The sequence below is a fragment of the Oncorhynchus keta genome, chromosome 32 (genome assembly GCF_023373465.1).
Source record: "Oncorhynchus keta strain PuntledgeMale-10-30-2019 chromosome 32, Oket_V2, whole genome shotgun sequence".
In the NCBI taxonomy this organism is placed as follows: domain Eukaryota; kingdom Metazoa; phylum Chordata; class Actinopteri; order Salmoniformes; family Salmonidae; genus Oncorhynchus; species Oncorhynchus keta.
The window spans coordinates 24,574,919-24,597,663 of NC_068452.1; the positions used below are offsets into that span (position 1 = coordinate 24,574,919).

At 38.8% G+C, this 22,745-nt stretch overlaps 4 protein-coding genes across 4 annotated transcripts; 2 read left to right on the forward strand and 2 right to left on the reverse strand.

Moving 5' to 3' along the window:
• Window positions 1-13,591: 13,591 nt before the first annotated feature.
• On the reverse strand, window positions 13,592-14,540 carry LOC118365367 (hemoglobin subunit beta-1-like). Its single transcript, XM_035747527.2, has 3 exons — window positions 14,342-14,540; window positions 13,905-14,127; window positions 13,592-13,787 (listed from the first exon to the last, which is right to left on the reverse strand). The coding sequence occupies exons 1-3, from the start codon at window positions 14,431-14,433 to the stop codon at window positions 13,659-13,661; spliced, it is 444 nt and encodes a 147-aa protein (XP_035603420.1). The 5' UTR covers window positions 14,434-14,540; the 3' UTR covers window positions 13,592-13,658.
• A 912-nt stretch (window positions 14,541-15,452) lies between these two features.
• LOC118365397 (hemoglobin subunit alpha) lies at window positions 15,453-16,312 on the forward strand. The gene is made up of 3 exons (XM_035747572.2): window positions 15,453-15,619; window positions 15,808-16,015; window positions 16,125-16,312. The coding sequence occupies exons 1-3, from the start codon at window positions 15,525-15,527 to the stop codon at window positions 16,251-16,253; spliced, it is 432 nt and encodes a 143-aa protein (XP_035603465.1). The 5' UTR covers window positions 15,453-15,524; the 3' UTR covers window positions 16,254-16,312.
• A 2,454-nt stretch (window positions 16,313-18,766) lies between these two features.
• On the reverse strand, window positions 18,767-19,710 carry LOC118365383 (hemoglobin subunit beta-like). The gene is made up of 3 exons (XM_035747559.2): window positions 19,542-19,710; window positions 19,143-19,365; window positions 18,767-19,014 (listed from the first exon to the last, which is right to left on the reverse strand). The coding sequence occupies exons 1-3, from the start codon at window positions 19,631-19,633 to the stop codon at window positions 18,883-18,885; spliced, it is 447 nt and encodes a 148-aa protein (XP_035603452.1). The 5' UTR covers window positions 19,634-19,710; the 3' UTR covers window positions 18,767-18,882.
• A 1,766-nt stretch (window positions 19,711-21,476) lies between these two features.
• Window positions 21,477-22,411, forward strand: LOC118365395 (hemoglobin subunit alpha-4-like). Its single transcript, XM_035747570.2, has 3 exons — window positions 21,477-21,645; window positions 21,840-22,047; window positions 22,144-22,411. The coding sequence occupies exons 1-3, from the start codon at window positions 21,551-21,553 to the stop codon at window positions 22,270-22,272; spliced, it is 432 nt and encodes a 143-aa protein (XP_035603463.1). The 5' UTR covers window positions 21,477-21,550; the 3' UTR covers window positions 22,273-22,411.
• The last annotated feature ends 334 nt before the right edge of the window (window positions 22,412-22,745 follow it).

Here is a 22,745-nt window from a genome sequence, read left to right on the forward strand (position 1 = left end):
GCGTGTCTCAATAATGACCATCTACACTGAACACAAATATAAACGCAACATGTGAAGTGTTGGTCCTATGTTTCAGGAGCTGAAATGACAAAATCCCAGAAATGTTCCATTTGCCCCCAAAAATGTATTTCTCTCAGATGCTGTGCACAATTTTGTTTATTTCCCTGTTAGTGAGCATTTCTCATTTGCCAAGATAATACATCCATCCACCTGACAGTTGTGGCATATCAAGAAGCTGATTAAACAGCATGATCATTACACAGGTGCACCTTGTGCTGGGGGACAATAAAAGGCCACTTTAAAATGTGCAGTTTTGTCACACAACACAATGCCACAGATGTCTCATGTTTTGAGGGAGCATGCAATTTGCACGATGACAACAGGAATGTCCACCAGAGATGTTGTCAGAGACCTGAATGTTAATTTCTCTACCTTAAACTGCCTCCAACATCGTTTTAGAGAATTTGGCAGTACATCCAACCGGTCTCACAACAGCAGACCATGTGTAACTGTAACCGATGTGAAATGGCTAGCATATTTAGCGGTGGTGCGCGCTAATAGCGTTTCAATTGGTGACGTCACTCACTCTGAGACCTTGAAGTAGTGGTTCCCCTTGCAAGGGCCGCGGCTTTTGTGGAGCGATGGGAACCGATGCTTCGTGGGTGACTGTTGTCTGCAGAGGGTCCCTGGTTCGAGCCCGGGTAGGCGAGGGGACGACTAAAGTCACGTGGTTACATAACCATGCCATTCCAGACATATGTCTTCTTCACCTGTGATCGTCTGAGAGGGGGTGGAGGGGGTGCTGAGGAGTATTTCTGTATTTCTGAAATAAAGCCCTTTTGTGTGGAAAACGCATTCTGATTGGCTAGGCCTGGCTCCCCAGTCGGTGGGCCTGACTGCCAAGTAGGTGGGCCCTTCTATTGGTGCACCTGTGTCAAGTCATGTGAAATCCATAGATTAAGGCATAATGCATTTATTTCAATTGACTGATTTCCTTATATGAACTGTAACTCAGTAAAATCTTTGAAATGATTGCATGTTGCGTTCAGTATAACCCAGTTGCCTACAACTATTAAAAAGTTGCTACTCTGTCTCCGTGCCTCACTCTCTCAACCAAGTGCTCTCAACGCAACGCATTCATTCACTCACACACTCACACACTCAGTAACAGCCTGCTCACTGCCTGATAGTCAGCAGCAGGTCAAAGTGAAATATATACATTTTTTAATGAAATGCCATGGCGGCTGCTGTGCAATTTAGAAGTAGCCCAAAGACCTGCCACCCGCGACCAATACATTTTCACCTGCGACATCGTTTCAAAGTAGCCCAATGATCAGGAAAACAGACGGTTCATAATAGCCAATCACAACACTGGACTGGCCAATGCCAGGAATTTGTTAGTTCGTCCATCACTCCAGTAAATGTGACCAATTTAAGGTTTATAGACATGCACCCGCATGTAAACCCGCACCCCCATCAAGCCTGGAATCCAAACTTAAAGGTGCCAAAACTTGAGAGAGCAATTTGAGAAATTGAAAGCGAATGACTATTGCTGTTGGACAATTTAATGCGCTCAAATACTTTTTTTACACGTTTGAATCACGTTTGCTCACAGTTCTATATGTACTGTTTAATACATGTTTCTTTTTGATCAACGATGAGGTTCTGCTCGCTTAAAGTCACACTTGCGAGATCTCAAATTTAATTTGCGCTCTTTACTGGCCTGTGCACTCGCGGGACCGCTCTATTTTCTTCTCTCTTTTTATTATTTTTTATTATTTTATTTCTTATTTTCTTCTCTCTTGACTCACAATATAGCTCCTCATTGACATGATTAGTTGACTGTAGGTAGGGGCGGGAGGTCCAGTATAAAATACAAACTCACTTCCTTGGCAACTTCCTTTCACAACAGCTCTGCTTTGCTAAACCAAGAAGTATGAAAACCCTGACGACTTTCACCCACTAATGCCAGATAGCCTAAAATAATGAAAGAAAAACCTTAATATAGCCTAATATAGCCTATAGTTATAAATTGCTCAAGAATTATACATTCATTGATTTTTAAATGTATTGTTTTCTCTTTCAACCTTCCCACCAGTCACACTGTAAATCCTTAGGCTTTACTAGCACAAATATATTGAGTAGACTGAATTTAAATATTTCCAAATGTTTCACACACTCAAACACGTTAAGTGCTACTGTCTGTTTATCATATATGCATAGTCACTTTAACTATACATTCATGTACATACTACCTCAATAAGCCGGACTAACCGGTGTCTGTATGTAGCCTCGCAACTTCTATAGCCTCGCTACGGTTTACAGCCTGTCTTTTTACTGTTGTTTTATTTCTTTACCTACCTATTATTCACCTAATACCTTTTTTGCACTATTACTTAGAGCCTGTAGGTAAGCATTTCACTGTAAGGTCTACTACACCTGTTGTATTCAGCGCACGTGACAAATAAACTTTGATTTGACACAAAATTTGATGAAAAGTCATGTGAACTTTACATTTTTAAGTTGACCTAAACAAGTGCACACTTTTAAGTATTTATAACATATTCGTTTTAAGTGACAGTAGCTTAGTTGTATAAGTGAATATAACAAAACACAGCTTGCACATTTAATAGTTATTTGCTTGTAGATGCAACTTCAACGCAATTGTAACAAAACAAAACCTGATTTTTACAAGTTAGCATAACATTTGTTTTACTTTAAGTACATTGAACTCGAATGATTTCAAATGATTTGTAACATTGTAATTCTGTGTTCAAATCAGGTAAACATATTGTGTGTTTGCACCTTTTAATTGCCAACCTTGAATTACATACATTTGTTTAGCTGACTTCACAATAAAAGTATTATCACCTTGCTAAATGTAAGTACTTATGTAGCACTCAAATATTATAAGCTACTTTGTTGATTTATAAGTCCATGTCAGGTGAACATAAAAATTGCAATGGGTGTGTACAAAAACATTTCCAGTATTACATTACTTTCAATAAAAAAGTATGATGTGGAAATTAGAGCAACTTTTTTTGTATTGACTTCAATGTAAAATATTGTGTGTCTTCAACTTACAACCTATTTATCTAATATGACTTACAGGTTTTCGTCCAGCTGACTTTGCAGCAAAAATAGCTGAATTTAAGTGATTTTTTTTTACTTCGATATTCACGGCGAAATTCCCTGCCTAGATATGTCATGCCATGCAGCTGCTAGAGGATCATTAGCTAACGTTACTCATATTCACAAATGTAAATTTACAAACAAAAAAACACGTGTTCTTACCTTACAAAAATAAATTGAACTATATTTTAAGACAATTAAATACTCTACTAACAAAAAAGCTGTTAGAATTATAAGTGTATGTATGTCCCTTAACCCTGCTGTGGAAACCAATTTTATGTTGTGCAATGAACAGGAAGATGCCACACAATATGCCAAAATCAATTATTGTTGGAGCTCTGCTGTTAACACTGCCTGAAGTAGTACCTGGAGACGGTGAGCTCCCTCAACACCACAATATTATAACACAGACAGATGACTGAGTATATTACTGTATAGACTACTCTATGAATGTGCTCAGTATTAGTACTGTAAGTAGAGGTTATCATGATTACATGTTCTCTCAAAGCAAACCAGGGAGCAAAGTTCAAAGCCAACCCATTTAGCGGTTCATCATGCTTTGCTTTGTAAACGTCTAATGACTTCAAGTTAATTAAGAGTATTGGCGTCTGATAATTCATATAATGATTTTGAATATTTGTTGGTTAGGAATATAACCCAGAACAAACATAATAGCTGAAGTATTATTGTGTAACTCCTTCAAAAGTACACATTACATTTATTTTTTTACATTGTCTACAAAAGCAGTCATAGTTTACTAGACCTACCTCCTTGCTAAGACAACAACACACAAGCCAATCCCAGCGTGCTTCCATGTAGATAATTTAGGTTCAGATGTAAATGTCATGTTGAACTGTACAAATGAATATGATTTATTATTGGAGAAAACCACAACATTTCATGTTGGATTTCAAACACATGAGATTCACAGTTGTCAGTCAATAGTCAATTTTTGTTCCTCTGGTTACATTTCAAGAGAACCCACATGAAAGGAAATAACAACAAAAAAGCATACACCAACTTTTTTTTGTTCCAACAATCACAAGTTCTCTTTTCTAAGGTTGAAGAAAAAAAATCTGTTGTCTTACCACAGGCACATTTGACCTGTAATTAGGTTACAGTTTATTTTTCAAGGCCAAAACTGTTGGACAATTTAATGCGCTCAAATACTTTTTTTACACGTTTGAATCACGTTTGCTCACAGTTCTATATGTACTGTTTAAGAAATTTTTCTTTTTGATCAACGATGAGGTTCTGCTCGCTTAAAGTCACACTTGCTAGCTCTCAAATTTAATTTGCGCTCTTGACTGGCCTGTGCACTCGCGGGACCGCTCTATTTTCTTCTCTCTTTTTATTTTTTATTTATTTGATTTTATTTTTATTATTTTTTTTCCTCTCATCATTGACATGATTGGTTGACTGTAGGTAGGGGCGGGAGGTCCAGTAAAAAATACAAACACACTTCCTTGGCAACTTCCTTTCACAACAGCTCTGCTTTGCTAAACCAAGAAGTGTGAAAACCCTGACGACTGCGGAGGCTGCATGGGGCAGTGCAGAGCCTTTCACCCACTAATGCCAGATAGCCTAAAATAATGAAAGAAAAACCTTAATATAGCCTAATATAGCCTATTATTATTATAAATTGCTCAAGAATTATACATTCATTGATTTTTAAATGTATTGTTTTCTCTTTCAACCTTCCCACCAGTCACACTGTAAATCCTTAGGCTTTACTAGCCCAAAACTTGATTTGAGCTTTTCACAATCAACGTTAAGGAACACTTGCTGAATGAATAGAAATGAGCTGGACATGGGTTTTGGGTAATCCAGATGTAGAGCATAAACCAGGCCAAAAAGAGCGAGAAAAGCATCTGGCCAGGATTGGAAACTGTGCATCACCTCTCCATCTTTGAGGATGATGGAGACTTGGTGTGGCTGAAGGGAGACTGCATCTTCATCATCAGAGATGATAGCAAGTATGCAGACGGGACCAATGAGGACACCAGGATTTCTTGACTCACGTCCCTACAGTATAGTATGACAACCGGAAGAGTGTAAAGTACAGATCAACCAATGCAGAAGACGTGTTGTGATTTCTAGGCACATCAATATTAAAAGGAGCAGTCTTAAACTTTGTAATAACCCTGAAGTATATTAATGAAGCCTGCAGGTTTTGAACACCCCTTTGACTACCATTTCACCCCAAACCAATTGTATGTACAATGCAGGTGGGGTTTGGACATTTCTTTATTTTTTTTAATAAAATAATAAATAGGGGGAGTGCCCGCACAGAACCAATGAAACTGACCAAATATGTCAATTAGAATGTAACAAACCATTTCATCATATATCTTCAGAATGGCAGAAAGCCAACGTCCAAAGCTCCCCATCTGTCCCTGCACCTCCCGGGATAAAGCCAGCAAGCGTTCAGTGTGATGGTCTAGTGCAGAAAGAACAATCGCTGCAGGTTCTGATTAGTTATGTGATGAAACTCAGCACATACCTGTAGATTACATATTTTAAAGACACAGACGTCTTCTGTACTTAATACGATTATACATTACCAGGCTCTTACTGAATGACAATAACTCAATACATAGCTCTTGCCACGCCATCCAAAATCAGTTGTCTTTGGTTTCTGGTTAACACCAGTTGTCTTCCAAATTGGTCATACCCTTGATTTCACTCTCTCAGTATCAATTCAAGATCATGTGAAAAGGTTGGCACCTTAAAGTTGTCACTCGGTTGTCCTGGATGCTGTGAAGTTACGTGTGGATTACTAAAACGACACCCCAAAGCTAGTCATGGCATTCTCCAATATCAAAAGCTTAATTGTGCCCATGTTTGGCAGATCATCAATGCAGGTCAGCTTGAAAAACTGTGAATCAGACTGTGAGTTTAGAAATTGAATGTCAATGGTGTAAGGAATGTCAAATTGCTGCCTCAGTAAAATTATAAATTGGTCAATAGTGGCTGGACATTCTGGTAGTATCATCCTTTCAATTCAATCAAGATCACTCTGTTTGAAGGGAGATGATACCATATCAATTTATGCAAAACCAGAGAGAACATAATAACAATTACTTTAAGATGAGTGATGTCAAGCCTGTAATTTAATAAGTAGTAATGGAATCAATATGCATATTTTCGAATTAAGCATATTCATTATATGTGAATGTGGAGCTGTTTTGAGTGATGTCGGTGGCCACACGCAACAAAAAGTATGGTCCCACCACATTGGAGGTGGGCACAAACTTAACCTTCAACAGACCGGCATACATAAAGTATAGGTCACACAAAACACTTTTCTTTAACGAGCTAGCTACCTACCTTTACTGTGGGGCAGCAGGTTAGCTGTATCTAGCTAGCCTGAACCTCGCATATCACATTCGCTTTATCAACATGCAAACATGCAGTACAGCAAATTAGCTTTCTACGTACCATTAGAACAATACCGTCTCCGGTCCCGTGCGTTGTCGTTTGCTAGCTGTGGCAACGTAATCATAAATGAGCAAGTACAATGGAAGTAATCGCGAAGCTGCAGGCGAACCCTGAAAATTCTTAGCAGGAAGCATGTAACGTTAGCTATTTATTTTAATTTTAATAAACAACAAATCAATACAGGAAGCACATGTGGGAACACAATTATATATGAATTATATACAAAGGACAATTGGGCTAGGGGGTACAATATCACATTACACAAGGACCTTAACCGGTGCATCTGAATATCACTGTTAGTAGGCCCAACTTAAGACACACCATACACATCATTTTGAAACTAGGAAAACAGTTAGGAAAGGGGTGGCTAGTGAGGTCTAAGTCAGTCTCTCTTCCTGCCTATCGTTCGTTCTCCTCGTATGCCTTGTCATTTTACTTGCCTCCTATTGTCTCCACCGACAACACACACCAGCCACATGTGGATACAGCCACATAAGAAATGAAAGGGTGTCAAAAATGGTTGGTGAGATCTTCTCATGCCCTCTACTCTTTTGCCAATTTTTTAAGCCTTACACAATTTGTCCTCCCTATAGTCTGCCATCAGACAGAGTAAATTGTGCTGATGTACTGTCCTCTGCAATGACTTGTGTGCTGATCCTAGTCTGGCCCTCTATAACATTGTACTCTGTCAGTGAGTGTGGTGTATAGCTGGTAGACATGCTTACTCTCTGGCATGATGTAGGCAGAATTATGTAGGGACCTCAAAGCCTAACGGTGAGAATAATACAGATTGCTAAATGTAGCAATGCCCCAATTGGTTAGGGCCAAACCTATTTGAACGGTGACAGGGTGAGGATGGAGGCCAACTCAAAATGTTGTCAGGAGGCCTATATTCCCCAAATGATGGCTCAATTACATTACACATTCAATGTGTCCAGGACATGGTCCTTAAGCTCCTGGTGTCCAATTCCATTTAGATTTTGAAACTGTTTTGTATCTGATCGAGGAAGTGGTCTAGTGTTGATTAAATGTAGCTTGCATCTGGGCCTAAAAGTGATAAACCTGGTGTTATTTGGTCATTGGTAATTATTAGATTAGATGTACGTAAAGTGTCACTGTGGATGTCTGTCTCCAAGAAAATGTGGCATATGACGCCCTGAATTAAGAGTAATGTTAGAGTAATGTTTTTGTTCAAGTGATATAACTTCTAAACAGTTAGCTGCATGTCATAAAAAAGCTGGTTAATTTGACATTTTGGGCGGGCATCTGGATCATCGGTCAAAGGCAACATCTCCTCTGTGATCATACTGCACTTTCTCCAAGTGTGTGTGCAGTAGTATACCTCACACACAGGCGGCTTACTTCCCACCAAGTTTTGTACAATTAAGTATATATAATTTAAAGCTACATTGCATTAAGGAGCCAATTGTGAGCACGGAAATCTAATGTAGTCTCATTATTTAAGTTAGGGGGGAAATTTCCGGAGCCTGACGACGTAGCGTAGGTCACGTCGTCAGTAGGTCATTAGATGAAGTCGGTTAACTTTTCAGCAGTTCATGTTTGCCAATTAATTTAAGGAAAAGTGCCTAGCCTAGTTAAATACAAAATTACCCGAAGGGTAAATCTTTTTTTTTTTTAAGAAAGTTATGTGCAATACATTACATGATTGTTATAATGTTAGTTGCAGAACACTGTGAAAACTCTGTGGCTAGCTTTAGCAAGCATGACTAACAGGTAAAGTTAGCTAGCTAGCCAACTGATGGATCAATGCACGTGTAACAGCTGACTACACCTCTGGCGTCACGTGCGTGAGCGTTGCAAAATATAGTCCTTGTGTGCGCCAACGAGCGTCTGCTTGCCAAGGGCTAAAATAGAAGTCATTCCTATTTCTGACGCAGATCACACTGCAAGTCCTGCCTCTCCCATCTCCTCATTGGTTTGTAGAAGCAGGTACCCACGTGCCATCTCTTCATTGGTTATACACATGTGGGTGACTGAAAGATGAACAAAGTCAATACATCTAATTTATGAAAGTTGCCAATTGCAATATAAACTTAAGAGAAGAAAAAGCCTGGAAGGAGGAGAGATGACTAGAAACGATTCGGTCGACCATTTTATGTGTGGATTAATTGGCGGAGTAGAGGACCTTGTGCATTTCAGGTAAAATAACAACTCAATGTTTATATCCCAGGACAAATTAGCTAGCAGCACCAAGCTAGCTATAAAGGACAAATTAGATAGCAAGTGCAAGCTAGCTAGATAAATTGCCATTGATGTTTAATGCTTTTCGACCTGTCCACAAATTAATATAATTGGTTCAGAGTTTGTTTAGATATTTTAACCTGTGTGTCGTGATCGCGTTTGGTGTGGGGGGACAAAATACCATTATGCACGATGGCGCACACACGCAGCCGGTTTGGGTTCCGTGTGACGTTAACATCGATAATTTTATGTTAAAATCCATCTGTGACATGTGCGTATTTATTTCATGTTTTAACTAGTTGGCAGCCCGTCTCAACAATTAGCTAGCCTAGCTAACGTTAGTTTACATAACAGAGACGCCTCTAGTTTATGTCATGACTTACTCTTCCACAGAGCAATGGGGACAATGTAAATAGTGTTTTGGCTAATGTGTTAAATGCATTGCTTTTGAAAGTTAACGTTAAGCCTGCGATTCGTTTTATTCCATGTTGGACCAACACACAGAACGCTTGCTAGACCTATCCAGAGAAGCAGGGAAAGACGGGAAGAAGTGGACAGAAGATGGCTGCCATTCTGAATTTGTACAGCCAGGTTGTCACGACTCCTACCGAAGGTGGCTCCCCTTCCTGTTTGGGTGGCGCTCGGCGGTCGTCGTCACCGGCCTACTAGCTGCCACTGATCCTTTTCCCCCTTTCTGTTTATTGGTTTCACCTGTTTTGTGTTTAGGCTGATTAGTCGGGCTATATTAGCCAGTAGGCCCGCCTGCTCTTTGTGCGGGATTGTTTGTGTGACTAGTGTGCACGTTTGAGGTTAACGTGTTTCCCATTTCGTGGGTTTTGGCTGGACTGTTTAAGTCCCCGTGTTTGGGGCATTTGTTTTGTGTGCACCCTGTGTGTCGTGGGGTGGCTTATGTTCGCCGTTTGTGCATTAAATAGCACTACCCTGAACTCTCTGCTTCCTGCGCCTGACCTCGGCACCCACTACACCCAGATCGTTACACAGGTATACAAATGTAATCAGTAAGCAAAATGTAAAGCAAATTAATTGATTGAAATGTTACATTTTAAGATCAGTGATACCCTTACACAAATCTATAGTTCATGTTTGTAATGTTTCTCTGTAGCAACCACGTGATGTGAACACAGATGAACTGTTGTCCTCAGATGTCTTCCAGCAATCCTCCAAGAGGATGACTTTTACATTTTTTAATATTTAATTTCACCTTTATTTTAACCAGGTAGGCCAGTTGAGAACAAGTTTTCATTTGCAACTGTGACCTGGCCAAGATAAAGCAAAGCAGTTTGACACATACAACAACACAGAGTTGCACATGGAATAAACAAACATCAATCAATGGTACAGTAGAAACATCTATATATACAGCATGTGCAAATGAGGTAGGATAAGAGAGGTAAGTCAATATGTTCATAACTTGCATGGTGGATTGTTTGTGTGCGAGGTTGTTCAAATATTCTTTGACCCAAAATAAAGGAGGGGAGAAACTACTTGTGTGTCTTCATAAGAGTTTATTGTGACATGATAATTACATTTTCATGTTCTTTCTCATGGGGGAACATCCCAAGACCCTGCAGCCATCAAGAGACCAGCAGCCATCATCTCAGTCATTGATGACGATGGAGATGTAGCTGCTGTGTGCGAGGTTGTTCCATCCAGGAAGAGTCTCCGTGGTCCTTGAGAACGTGGTTATGAAGGATTTCCAGTGCTGGCCTGATGCACTTGTAAAATTGGAAATTGATGGGAATTGATGTAAAAATGTATCAATAGCCACTTTAGCAATGCCACTTAATATAATGTTTACATACCCTACATTACTCATCTCATATGTATACTGTACTCTATCATCTACTGCATCTTGCCATCTTTATGTAATACATGTATCACTAGCCACTTTAAACTATGCCACTTTATGTTTATATACCCTACATTACTCATCTCATCTGTATATACTGTACTCTATACCAACTACTGCATCTTGTCTATGCCGTTCTGTACAATCACTCATTCATATATCTTTATGTACATAATCTTTATCCCTTTACACTTGTGTGTGTATAAGTGTAACAGTATAACTTTAGACCGTCCCCTCGCCCATACCCGAGCGCGAACCAGGAACACTCTGCACACATCAACAACAGTCACCCTCGAAGCATCGTTACCCATCGCTCCACAAAAGCCGCAGAACAAGGGGAACTACTACTTCAAGGTCTCAGAGTAAGCGACGTCACCGATTGAAACGCTATTTAGCGCGAACACCGCTAACTAGCGAGCTATTTCACATCCGTTACACTAGGTAGTAGTTGTGGAATTGTTAGGTTAGATTACTCGTTGGATATCACTGCATTGTCGGAACTAGAAGCACAAGCATTTCGCTACACTCGCATTAACATCTGCTAACCATGTGTATGTGCCAAATAAAATTTGATTTGATTTTGTATGTTTGTACAGCCTTATGTACTCACTCCTACATGGATACCTGAATTACACGAAGAACACTTTTTGGTTTATACAAAAAGTGTTGTTAAACTTGGATGGAGACAGAATGAAGCCAAAGGTCCTTGCTTTGAAAAACCAACTGCAAAGTACCAATACCAAAAGCATTTATGGCGCTAAACAATTGTAAATAGCTACTTTATCCTATAAGGAAAAGAGATTTAGGGAAAAAAATGTTTAAAAACAGCTGAAGATGATTAAATGTTTTGTGGGCAACTAAAGAGTCTGCCTGCATTTGATTGGATATGTGCCTTTCGTCAAACCGATCACAAAAATGAGAAAGTCATGCAATACTATTGGCCTTTAATCTTAACATGTACACAGATACAAGAGTAACTTGACTTCAGTTAGTGTAGAGTTTAATTGAAAGTGTTACTGTTTGGGAAAACTGAACATTGGCATGGTGAAGATACCTTACAAATCCTTTTATATCGGAAGCTTTAGAGGCAATGGCCACAAATCTCACATTGCTGACGTCATCATATGAAAAATGGCCGAGGTCCCAGAGGATGAAAATGGATAGGGAATCTTCATGGAGTTGTAAGGAGTGGTCGTTTGCATATCTGTGTAGTGTTGTTGACCCGTACATATACGAACGTTGGGGAAACAACGTTCGCACACACTGTCTACTTTCATTTAGAACGTTTATATTTCAGTTTAATGATTCGGCGTAACACCTTAGTCAGGAATTAAGGTTTAGGACCGAAACATTGCGTGCATAAGTACATTTGATAATCTGCAAGTATTACATTTTTTTGTAAACATAATGGAGTGAAAATTGTCGTGGAGGAAGAAATGTAAATTGTCAACATTAATCTTCATTTTAAACAGTTGAATGTAGTCAAGTTGTTAGACTGAAGTTGATGTCGGCACATCACTACCTCATTATTTTAATTTTAAAACCTCCAGCACAACTTTAATTGAATGGAAGCTACCACATCAATTGAAAGTGTTAATTAGAGAAAGAAGGGTCATTATACTGTGCTTATGTTTTAATAGTTAAGTTGATGGGGAATGTTGCAGTGTTACACAATATTTAATTGATTGAAAGTTGGAGGTTTGTTATCATTGTCTTTTAAAAGTTCTATTAAAATGAGTCATGCTGTACAGAAATGGCATTCATCTATTGATGGATGCTAAAATAGATGAATCATGTTTGGTGTGTTCATGTAATTAGATATGTGTGTTTCTGAAGCCGCAGTGTTTCAAATAAAATAAAATAAACTGTTGTAAAGCTAACTTGCTTTAGACTAGTTGACTGAAAGAAAGAACTTGGATTTTAAGAGTCGTTTTTGACTTAAAATGTTGAAGTGCAGCTGGTTTCCACAAATTATTTGAGTTACTTAACAAAAAATATAAAGTTACTCAGGACTAAAATGTGATAGCATTATTTTTTTTACTGTCTTATGTTTAATTTCCTCAAAAGTTGCATGCAAACTTGAACATGTTGATTCGGTATTTGTTGAATGCACTCCAAATACTACAGTAACTAAAGTAATTAATTACAGTGATACATGAATGATTTAGGTTATTAATCAAGTGAAATGAACATATAAAATAGTAATATTACTTGGAATTGTAAGTAAGTTGTGCAAAAGTTACACAGTTTGGATACTTAAACAATTAAATTCACAGTGACATGATAGAACCAAGTTAAGTGACAAGTTGTTATGGCTTTAATGTTTTGAGTACAAACAGAACTTTATAACTAAAGTTGCTGTAGGGAGTAAAAGCAAGTTAATGGACAGACATCTTTTAAGTATTCTGTACTCAAAAAAATATACTTCAACATGTTGCCCAGACTCCAAATATTTAGTAGATCTAGCTCAAACTACTATGTTTAGGTAACTCTGAAATTACCATTAGTGGACAAACATTATTAAGAGTGTGTTACACTACTAATCTACTTCATTAGCAAACTATGTTGAGTACAATGTACTTAAAAGATTTCTCTACTTACTAAAACTTTTGTGTTTTATCAACTTTAAATTGTGGCCCATTTGGGATCATGAAACACTTATAGTTTGAGTAAAACCAGCTGTAACGTTGTAAGTAACTGTACTCTAGAATCCTAGTGCAGGTTTCCACAACACTGTAGAGTAATGATAACTAATAAGGGTTTACAGTGCAGCCGCCCTTCATTAACACAATAGTCCATGACCCTAAACCATCCGTTCCCCATCGGTCAATGCCCAACTCCATATTGCCTAATTATTGATGTTATGGGTTTTGTGGTGGAACTTTCCCCAAAAATTGCTACCCCCCCTAACCCTAATGTTGTTTGTACAAATATGAATACAGCAGGTTGTTTCGATGTCTTTATTTTCACTCAGGCAGGGATGTCAGAACATAATCACTTGTCTGGTGTACATTTAGAAGTACCGACTGCCCATGGCTGCGACAACGACTTTCATGAACTTCTGCCAGGTTGCCTGGATTTCAGGAGTGAAAGCGGCTCCTAATTTGGCGGCAATGACAATTGTGAGGACGTCAGCCAACACCTGTGGACAGAAGACAAAGGATGAAGATGTTAAATAAGACTGCCGTTTTTGTTTTACCTTTGTAATTAGACGTATTGTTCTGAATGTTATACGTGTAGGCTAAAACAAAAGGCCTACCCTGAAATTTTCAGGGTCGACGAAGAGTTTGTTGGCGTGGGTCTCGCTCAGTGACTTGTATGTGGCCAAGATGTTGCCCATGTTCTTCACAGCTTTATCCAGAGCTCCACACACGACCCTGCCGTGAGCAGCAACTTTGGGGTTGCCCATGATTGCTGCGGCAGTGGACACATCTCCGAAAGAGCCGAAATAACGCTGAGTCCAGGGGTAGACGATCAGGACTCTGTCATTGCAAGAACACAGAAGTATGTGGATTATTTTCAAATTTATTTAAATTATATGCCTAGTTAATACTCTAATATGCTCCATTCAAACTTAATATCAACTCAATATTAATAAGATAACAGGACAAGTATAATATTGTTATAATTACTCATGATCTCCACTATAAACTATGTTAGATGATATATTTGAATGAGGCTGAAGCCATAACCTACCTTCCCAGAGCCAATGGTCCGACCTCATTGATATCTACTTTGCCCCAAACAGCACTGATGGTGCTCTTCTCGGCGTCTGTCCAGTCAGCCATGTTGTCAGTGTTTGTTTTCCGGTTTTGCAACAAGATTGAACAATTAATGTATTATGTAGGGAGACGCTGCATGCAACTTATATTTATGAGTGTTCTCCGCCCACTGGAGGCGGCGCATGTGATTGGCTCTGGTAAAGATCAGTATTGGCCAAGTGTTTAATGAGCGCTTCAGCTCTTATACCTGATGTTATTGAGAATTCAGTTTCAAAATCCAATAATTTATCTGTTAAAAACAGTTCCTTATCTACGACAATATTATGCCTTCATTTTTTATCGGGGGATTCAGACCGTTCCGCCCATTTTAAGTGATTAATTTCAAGACATTACATATGATAAGCAGGAATGTCCTGTATTATTTGAAGATAGGTGTGTACCCATGTCCTCGCATGACCTCTGACTTTTTCCCCGATCATCATTCAAAGTCTAATCAACCTTTTCATTGGGGATCATATCGAACAAATGTCAAATATGTCACCTTGAATAATATATTTTCCAATTGAATGCAGGTCTTGAAGGTGGTTTTGATTTGTACAATTTAATTTACTAAGGTGCATCGTCATTTTAAATAGCTAATTAGCTAGCAATTAAATATTTTGATATTTTGCCAGAAGCAGCTTTAGAATTAGCCTATTGGAAATATATGATTGATTATACAGACATATTTCGTTTATGCAAATAAATAAATAAATAATCATTATTATGTATTATTATATTTATCAATCAAACAAATTGTAAAATTGTTGACAGGTACAATTTATTTCCATACATTGTTTCACAGTACAGTCAGAAGACGACAACATAGGCAAAAAAAATCAGAAAAACGTTAATTATGTATATTATTACAAACATAGCCCTCTGACATCTTATGGGAGGGCCTAATATAGAAATTCTAACTTAACATTTGATAAAAGCCAAGATAACTTTTCTTACTCTTGGATTTTGACAGATGGTTGCAGTGTACGGGGAGTGTCCCCTATAGCTGGGCGTGTCTGCCGCTCTATGGTAATATAAAGGGACCTAGTTGTATAGGCAGTCATCTTGTTAGGTTAAATTCTTGTAGATCTAATACACGTCAATCAAAAAGGAGCAAAATGAGTCTGACAGCAAAAGACAAATCTGCGGTCAAGGCCTTCTGGGGCAAGATTAGTGGAAAGGCAGATGTCGTCGGCGCTGAGGCTTTGGGAAGGTAAGCCTTCTTAATGGAATAATGATGAGAATGGTTGTGTTTAACCCGCTGACAGCGGCCTATGTGCCTACCCCGAATAAGCATTTTAACATACAATAAGTCAACTACTTGCATTACATTGTAGACAGACGATTGTAAGAGTAAGATACGCATAATGCTTACTTACTTACTTGCAAACTCATTTGCAGGATGCTGACCGCCTACCCCCAGACTAAGACCTACTTCTCCCACTGGGCAGACCTGAGCCCCGGCTCTGCCCCAGTCAAGAAGCATGGAAGCACCATCATGGGTGCAATTGGTAATGCTGTCGGAGTGATCGACGACCTCGTCGGAGGACTGAGTGCTCTCAGCGATTTGCACGCCTTCAAGCTGCGCGTTGACCCTGGCAATTTCAAGGTTGGCGCCCAGATAACTTATTATCTTTATATTTATCACTCTCGACTTCAACTCTAAGTCTGTTGCTGGCTTAATTCGTCAATATTAAATTTTAAAATCTACTTTTCAGATTCTGTCCCACAACATCCTTGTGACCCTGGCTATTCACTTCCCTGCGGATTTCACTCCCGAAGTGCACATTGCTGTGGATAAATTCCTTGCAGCTTTGTCCGCTGCCCTGGCTGACAAATACAGATAAATTGTAGTTCAGTTCCTGCGCTGTTGTTATCACAATAAAATAAACGGGCAATGAATTAAGTTGTTCTGTTTTTGTGTCCTTATTCCACCATATTTCACCATCAAGCTCATATTTGAATGTTAGCAATACAACAGACTAAATACAGTAGATTCACACATAAAATAAAAATTGAATGACAAAGGAATGAAGACATTATAAAAATAAAGTGGTTGTAACGTCTCTCGTCGAAAGGAGTGGACCAAAGCGCAGCGTGAAAAGTGTTCATGATATTTTATTTTCAAAAAACACTCAAACAAAATAACCAAAGTGAAAACAAAAGCGCACAGTTCTGTCAGGTACAGACACTAAACAGAAAACAATATCCCACCAAACCTCAAAAGGAAAATGACAATTTATATGTGATCCACAATCAGAGACAACGATAGACAGCTGCCTCTGATTGGGAACCACACTCGGCCAAAAACAAAGAAATAGAAAACATATAAATCCCACCCGAGTCACACCCTGACCTAAACAAACTTAGAGAATAACAGGGATCTCTAAGGTCAGGGCGTGACAGTGGGGATCCTATCTGACCTAAAACAGGGCATTTTTACTAGGATTAAACGTCACGAATTGTGAAAACTGAGTTTAAATGTAATTGGCTAAGGTGTATGTAAACGTCGAACTTCAACTGTATATTGGCCATATACCACACAACCCCGGGCCTTATTGCTTAAATTACCCAGTGGGTCAGATCAGAAGATTGGAGATGTAGTTTAGGGATGTGGCTTTCAGATAATTATTTTTATCCACCATGACAGTTAATGCCATTCTTGTTCATCTGTTCTGTTGTGTAGTTATCACATGTTAAGGTTGAACATTCACTTATGCAAATCACATTGTTGGGATAAATACCACCTTATTATAGTATGTAATACATAATCTGAATATTCTAGAATAATGTTTCAAATGCAAACATTTTTAAAACTCTTAAATGTAACTACATGTAATCTAAAATGTAATCTACATCATCCACAAAAATAATGATTTATCATTAGAGGGCTATAAACAATAGTAATGCTGCACTCCAAGAAATGTTCAAATCTCCACTTTCTGGTAAAAAATTGTTATAAATTGCTGAGGTGTAGTCACTTTTGAGGACACAAGCTCAGGTACACAGTGCAAATATGATACAAATATGAATACATTAAATATTTAGATGATGTATTTCCTATTCAACAAAACTGTATGAATAAGACTTCAAATTACGTATATGCTTTCTAAATATAGTAGAATCAAATTATAAAATGACTAACTATGAGATTTCACCTTCCTTATAACTGTAAAATACATGTTTGTATATACAGTGTTGGAGAAAATGTGCATATTTTCTAAAGGTCTCTCTTGATCCAAATGTCTTCCCCCATTACTGTGAATGTCTCACAGAACTCTTCCTGAACTAATTAGGAATTCGCCTTTCATCGCATTTTAATCTGGTCCATCTATGAGAAACAGAAAGTGGTTTTCGTTTGAAATCTATGAATTATTTAAGATTACTGTCTATCAATCCATCTCTGAATGTGCTACAGCGACGAGACCACGCACTATATCATGTTGCTTTATGATGTAAGGCTTCCAGGCATATGGGTTGTTAGTTATTAGTGGCTGTGACATAGGGTTCAGACAGGAGTTGATGTACAGTGAATTGATGCAATAAATAATATATATAGGCCTTTTTTACCCTCCAATTCCTTTATATCCAATTGGTAGTAGCAGTCTTGTCCTATCGCTGCAACTTCCATACTACAGATCCGAGTTCGCATGGCTCTCGACCTTCGGACCGCTGCGCCACTCCGGAGGCCGCAATAATACTTGCAGCTCTATTTGTTTTTTTTATCGGATTTGTTTGAATAAAGCTCGACATCAGTTGCCCTCGTTTTGCAAGACGGCGCGATCTGTCACATTGCTGTGGATAAATCCATTGATGGCGAGGGCAAGGCTCCAAAATCATATTTTGAACGGATTTTGTTAGGCTACTCATTAATGTGTTGAAAACAATTTCACATGATTGTGGTATGACGTTTAAAATGTTGCTAAAAAGATTGACAAATTAGTTCTTAGGTCCAAAAATGGTAAAAGCATTTGTTGACAGTGGATTGCAGTCATTCTAAGGAAATACATATTTAAATATCTAAAACAAAGAAAATGCATATTTAAATATACTATATTGTAATAATCATATTACAAGTAGCAAACATTATGTACTGGTCGGCAGGTAGCCTAGTGGTTAAGAGTGTTGTTAACCGAAAGGTCTAATTCAGCAGACTCTCTGGATAAGAGCGTCTGCTAAATGTTAAACATGTGATCGTCTGTCCAGGTTTTAGGAAATCATTTATTTTTCAAACTTGAAAATGTGTAGGCTAGGCATCGCTTATTTGAATCCACTGAAGGCCTAACTAGAACCCATTTGCCATCAGTACAATTGCAGGAGAGCGTTTTCCATAAAAAAAACAATACTTCAAAACGATAAATGCTTTTACGTGTATTTTATTATTTTCAATATGTGTAGCTATGGCACAGCTTCCAGCCTAACAGACTGGAGTTGGAGTGTCATCTCTCTTCCATATTGATGCTGTCGTGTGATGCTCTAGTGGTACTGTCTGCCAAGAGCGGACACAACGACAGCCAGGAACTTCTGGAAGGCTTCCTGAATATCAGCACTGAAAACGACGGGACCGAGCTTGGCGGCCACGCACACGGTGATGCAGTCGGCAAGGAGCTGTGGAGAAGGAACCAGATGGAGAATGTAATATTGGAATAAGATTTACATCGGCTCATAACGCTATTTAATTCATAAGACTAATTATTTATGTATTTTGTTTCAATTTGCTAATGTGCAATACTCACCCTGAAGTTGTCGGGATCCACGTGCAGTTTCTCGGAGTGCATCACACTCAGTGCAGCATAGGTGTTCTTGATGTCGTCCAGGTTCTGCACAGCTCTGTCCAGTCCGTGCATCACGGTCTTTCCGTGCTTGGCCACGGCGGGGTTACCCATGATGGCAGCGGGTGTGGACAGGTTGCCGAAGGTGCTGAAGTGCCTCTGAGTCCATGGAGACACGATCAGAAGTCTAAAAATAAATAAAACAAGCTGCCATTAAAATTATACTTCACAATCAATATGGTCTGTATCGCACCAAAGGTGAACACCGCGATTTCCTACTACACACTTAGTGCTAAATATTATAGGTAGACTATTATCGTGTTATTCTTTAATGATATCTACATAAATATTATAAGAATGTACCTGGCCAGGGCCTGGGGTCCGATCTCATCCACGCTGATCTTTCCCCACAGGCCTACGATGGCACTGCGCTCAGCATCTGTCCAGTCGACCATGTTGACGTTTGTTTGTTGATTTCCGTTGGTACTTGCAAAATGGTATACAAGGGACTCCTGAGCTTTTTGTCTCTGGCGACGTCCAATTTATTGATGTTCAGTATCTCCGCCCTGAACAGAACACAGAAAATGATTGGATGAATATCTTGAGGGGGCAAGGTCATCGAGTGTGGCACATATCGGCATTGAGCCAACTTCATCCCACCTTTAAAGATAATGCTTTGTCATTTAGGCGTTGCCAAATTCAAATGATTATGGATGGAATAAACAAGTCATGATTAGCCTCCATCGGCATTTTTGTCCAAATGTAGTTATTGACATAGCCTTGTTCTGTTCAATGTTCTCTACATACTGCATACTAAAATACGCCAATTCATATTGTTAAGTTCAAAATAATATCTGACACCACTCAAACCAATGTAGGTTCGGAAACTTTAATGCCAATTCTCTCAGGATAGAACCTTATTTAGCACAACATTCTCTTTTAATTTATCGTTGTAATATTCACATTGAATTGCAATATTATCGTTATAAAATTCTAATTATTGATGTAAGTGTTTATTTAGGGTGTCTTTTTTAAAAGCCTAGATAGGGAGTAAACTATTAAAAAAAGAGCATGACTCAAAATGTGTTTTATCTTCATATTCAGACGGCCCCACCCATTTGAAAGTTCCATATATCTGGTCTTTTTGAATGATTATTCTAAATGTCAGTTGGTGACAAGTCGTTTTATAGGCTTTCATTCAATGTGGATATTGGCCTATTTCATTCAATGAAACTACAGCTTTTTGTTTAACTCCACTGAAATACAATGCACGTAGCCTATATATTGTTACAATGTTTAGTGATAGGCCTAGGCTACGCTTTGCAACCAAAGCAAAACCGTTCCGATTATCAGGTCTATAATATGTCTCATATTAACTGTGAATATTGACTACATCTGCCAAATTGGATATAAGCCAACACGTCTTGATTTGGTTGCTAGTTGCCAATCCAATCACGTTGCAAATATTTGTCAGTGTTGGGGAAGCTACTCTGGAAATATAATTTACCAAATTAGCAATTATTTTACACTGGAAGAAATTAAGCTACACTAAGAAAAATATAAAGTTACTATGGCAAAGAAGTTTACTAGCCAAACAACTTCGTAAAAAATGATCATATGTAAATCTGAAATGTAATAGAGTAAAAATTGTCAGAGAACTTTGGGGTAAAAGGTTGACAGTGTGTATTTTAGCCTATTAACACAAAAACGATGTTTCAAGACAGAATTAGGCAGGTCTAATGCCCCCCAAAAGTAAATGATTGCATATTTCATCCATATTTTTTTTATTTAGCAAAAGAAATAGTGTGTAATTCCGGTAGTTCGCTGCTACATGGGGGGGGGAGTAGTTAACTACTGAAAACCCTAACTAGATTTCAATGTAGTTCAACTCCCACCAAGCTACTACGAAATGTAGTTTCCTTACTCGTTGAACTACATGCAGTCCACTACTCCCCAACACTGCCTTGTGTACAGAATCACATAGCCTAAACTCACCAATGAGAACGTATTAGAACGTACGACTAAATCTTAACTGTAAAGAAAATATTGAGGTATTAAGTGTTTCAAAAACACTTTGTTATTCAATCTATATTAAATAAATACATGCAATGTTATGACAGCATTTTTACAAACGAAATCGATTTTGTGCAATTGTCATACTTGGGGCATTACACGAATTGGCTCAGTTCCATAACATATACAAAAAACATGAATCATGTCTTGGAAAAATGCCCAATGAGAGGAGGAGCCGAGATAATATCGGGGTGTGCCTTCTTTCATGCCTCAATAAAAACAGCCTCTGAGAAGTCTACGCTCACACGCTTCTTTTCTCAGCATCTTCATCTAAGTGGATAAACGGACAAGACGCAGCTATGAGTCTCTCAGCCAAGGACAAAGCTAACGTGAAGGCCATCTGGGGCAAGATCCTCCCTAAATCCGATGAGATTGGAGACCAGGCTCTTTCCAGGTAATTACATAACGATGATGATCAATTATAGGCTCGGTACATGTATTCAACTTATTAACACAACTCCTCAGTCAATTATATGGAAGCTATGAAAGCTTTGCCTATCTCAGCAAAAATATGGACGGGATCCCCGACCGTGTGAATTATTATTTCAAATGATTTTTGGCTCACCTGATTTCTAATGTCCACGACAGGATGCTCGTAGTCTACCCCCAGACCAAGGCATACTTCTCCCACTGGGCTTCCGTTGCCCCCGGTTCCGCTCCAGTGAAGAAGCACGGCATCACCATCATGAATCAGATCGATGACTGTGTTGGCAACTTGGACGACCTTTTTGGTTTCTTGACCAAGCTCAGTGAACTGCACGCCACCAAGCTGAGGGTGGACCCCACCAACTTCAAGGTAAGAGAAAAAAGACACACAAAAAAAACCACTTTAAAAAATCTAAGTTTGTATCTGTGTGAAGGTGAAATAATCAATTTCCATTTTCCTTTGCAGATCCTGGCTCACAACCTGATTGTGGTCGTTGCCGCCTACTTCCCCGCCGAATTCACCCCCGAGATCCATTTGTCCGTGGACAAGTTCCTGCAGCAACTGGCTCTGGCCCTGGCGGAGAAGTACCGCTAAACTGGAGTTCAGCTGCTAAACTGTCATCCGAGCTTCAAGCTCTCACAGTTTTACATCAGAATTAGACGTTCATCCATGTTTCTCAAACGTAATGTCCTTCCGATATTGACACACTGACAATAAACCTAAATGAAACGCATACTGAGGTGTTTGTTTTTCATTTTCGTTGTCTCATTCAGTGGGGCCATACCCATAGGGGGCACAGGGGCATGTACCCCCTCGGATTTGTCCTCTTAAAAAACGTAATAATAATAATAATTTCTCTGTAATGCTACCATCCATTTAGCAATGGTATGACGTTGGCTTTAGCTAGCTCAGATGGGTTCCCAATCTCCCAAACCCATAACTATCTACCAATAAGCCATTTCAGACTATCAATCAAGTTAGAGAAGCAAGATTGTCAAAATTATTCAATTTAGGGCCCACCCCACAGCCACCCTCACTTACTCTGTGTCCCCTCAGAGTTTTGCGGT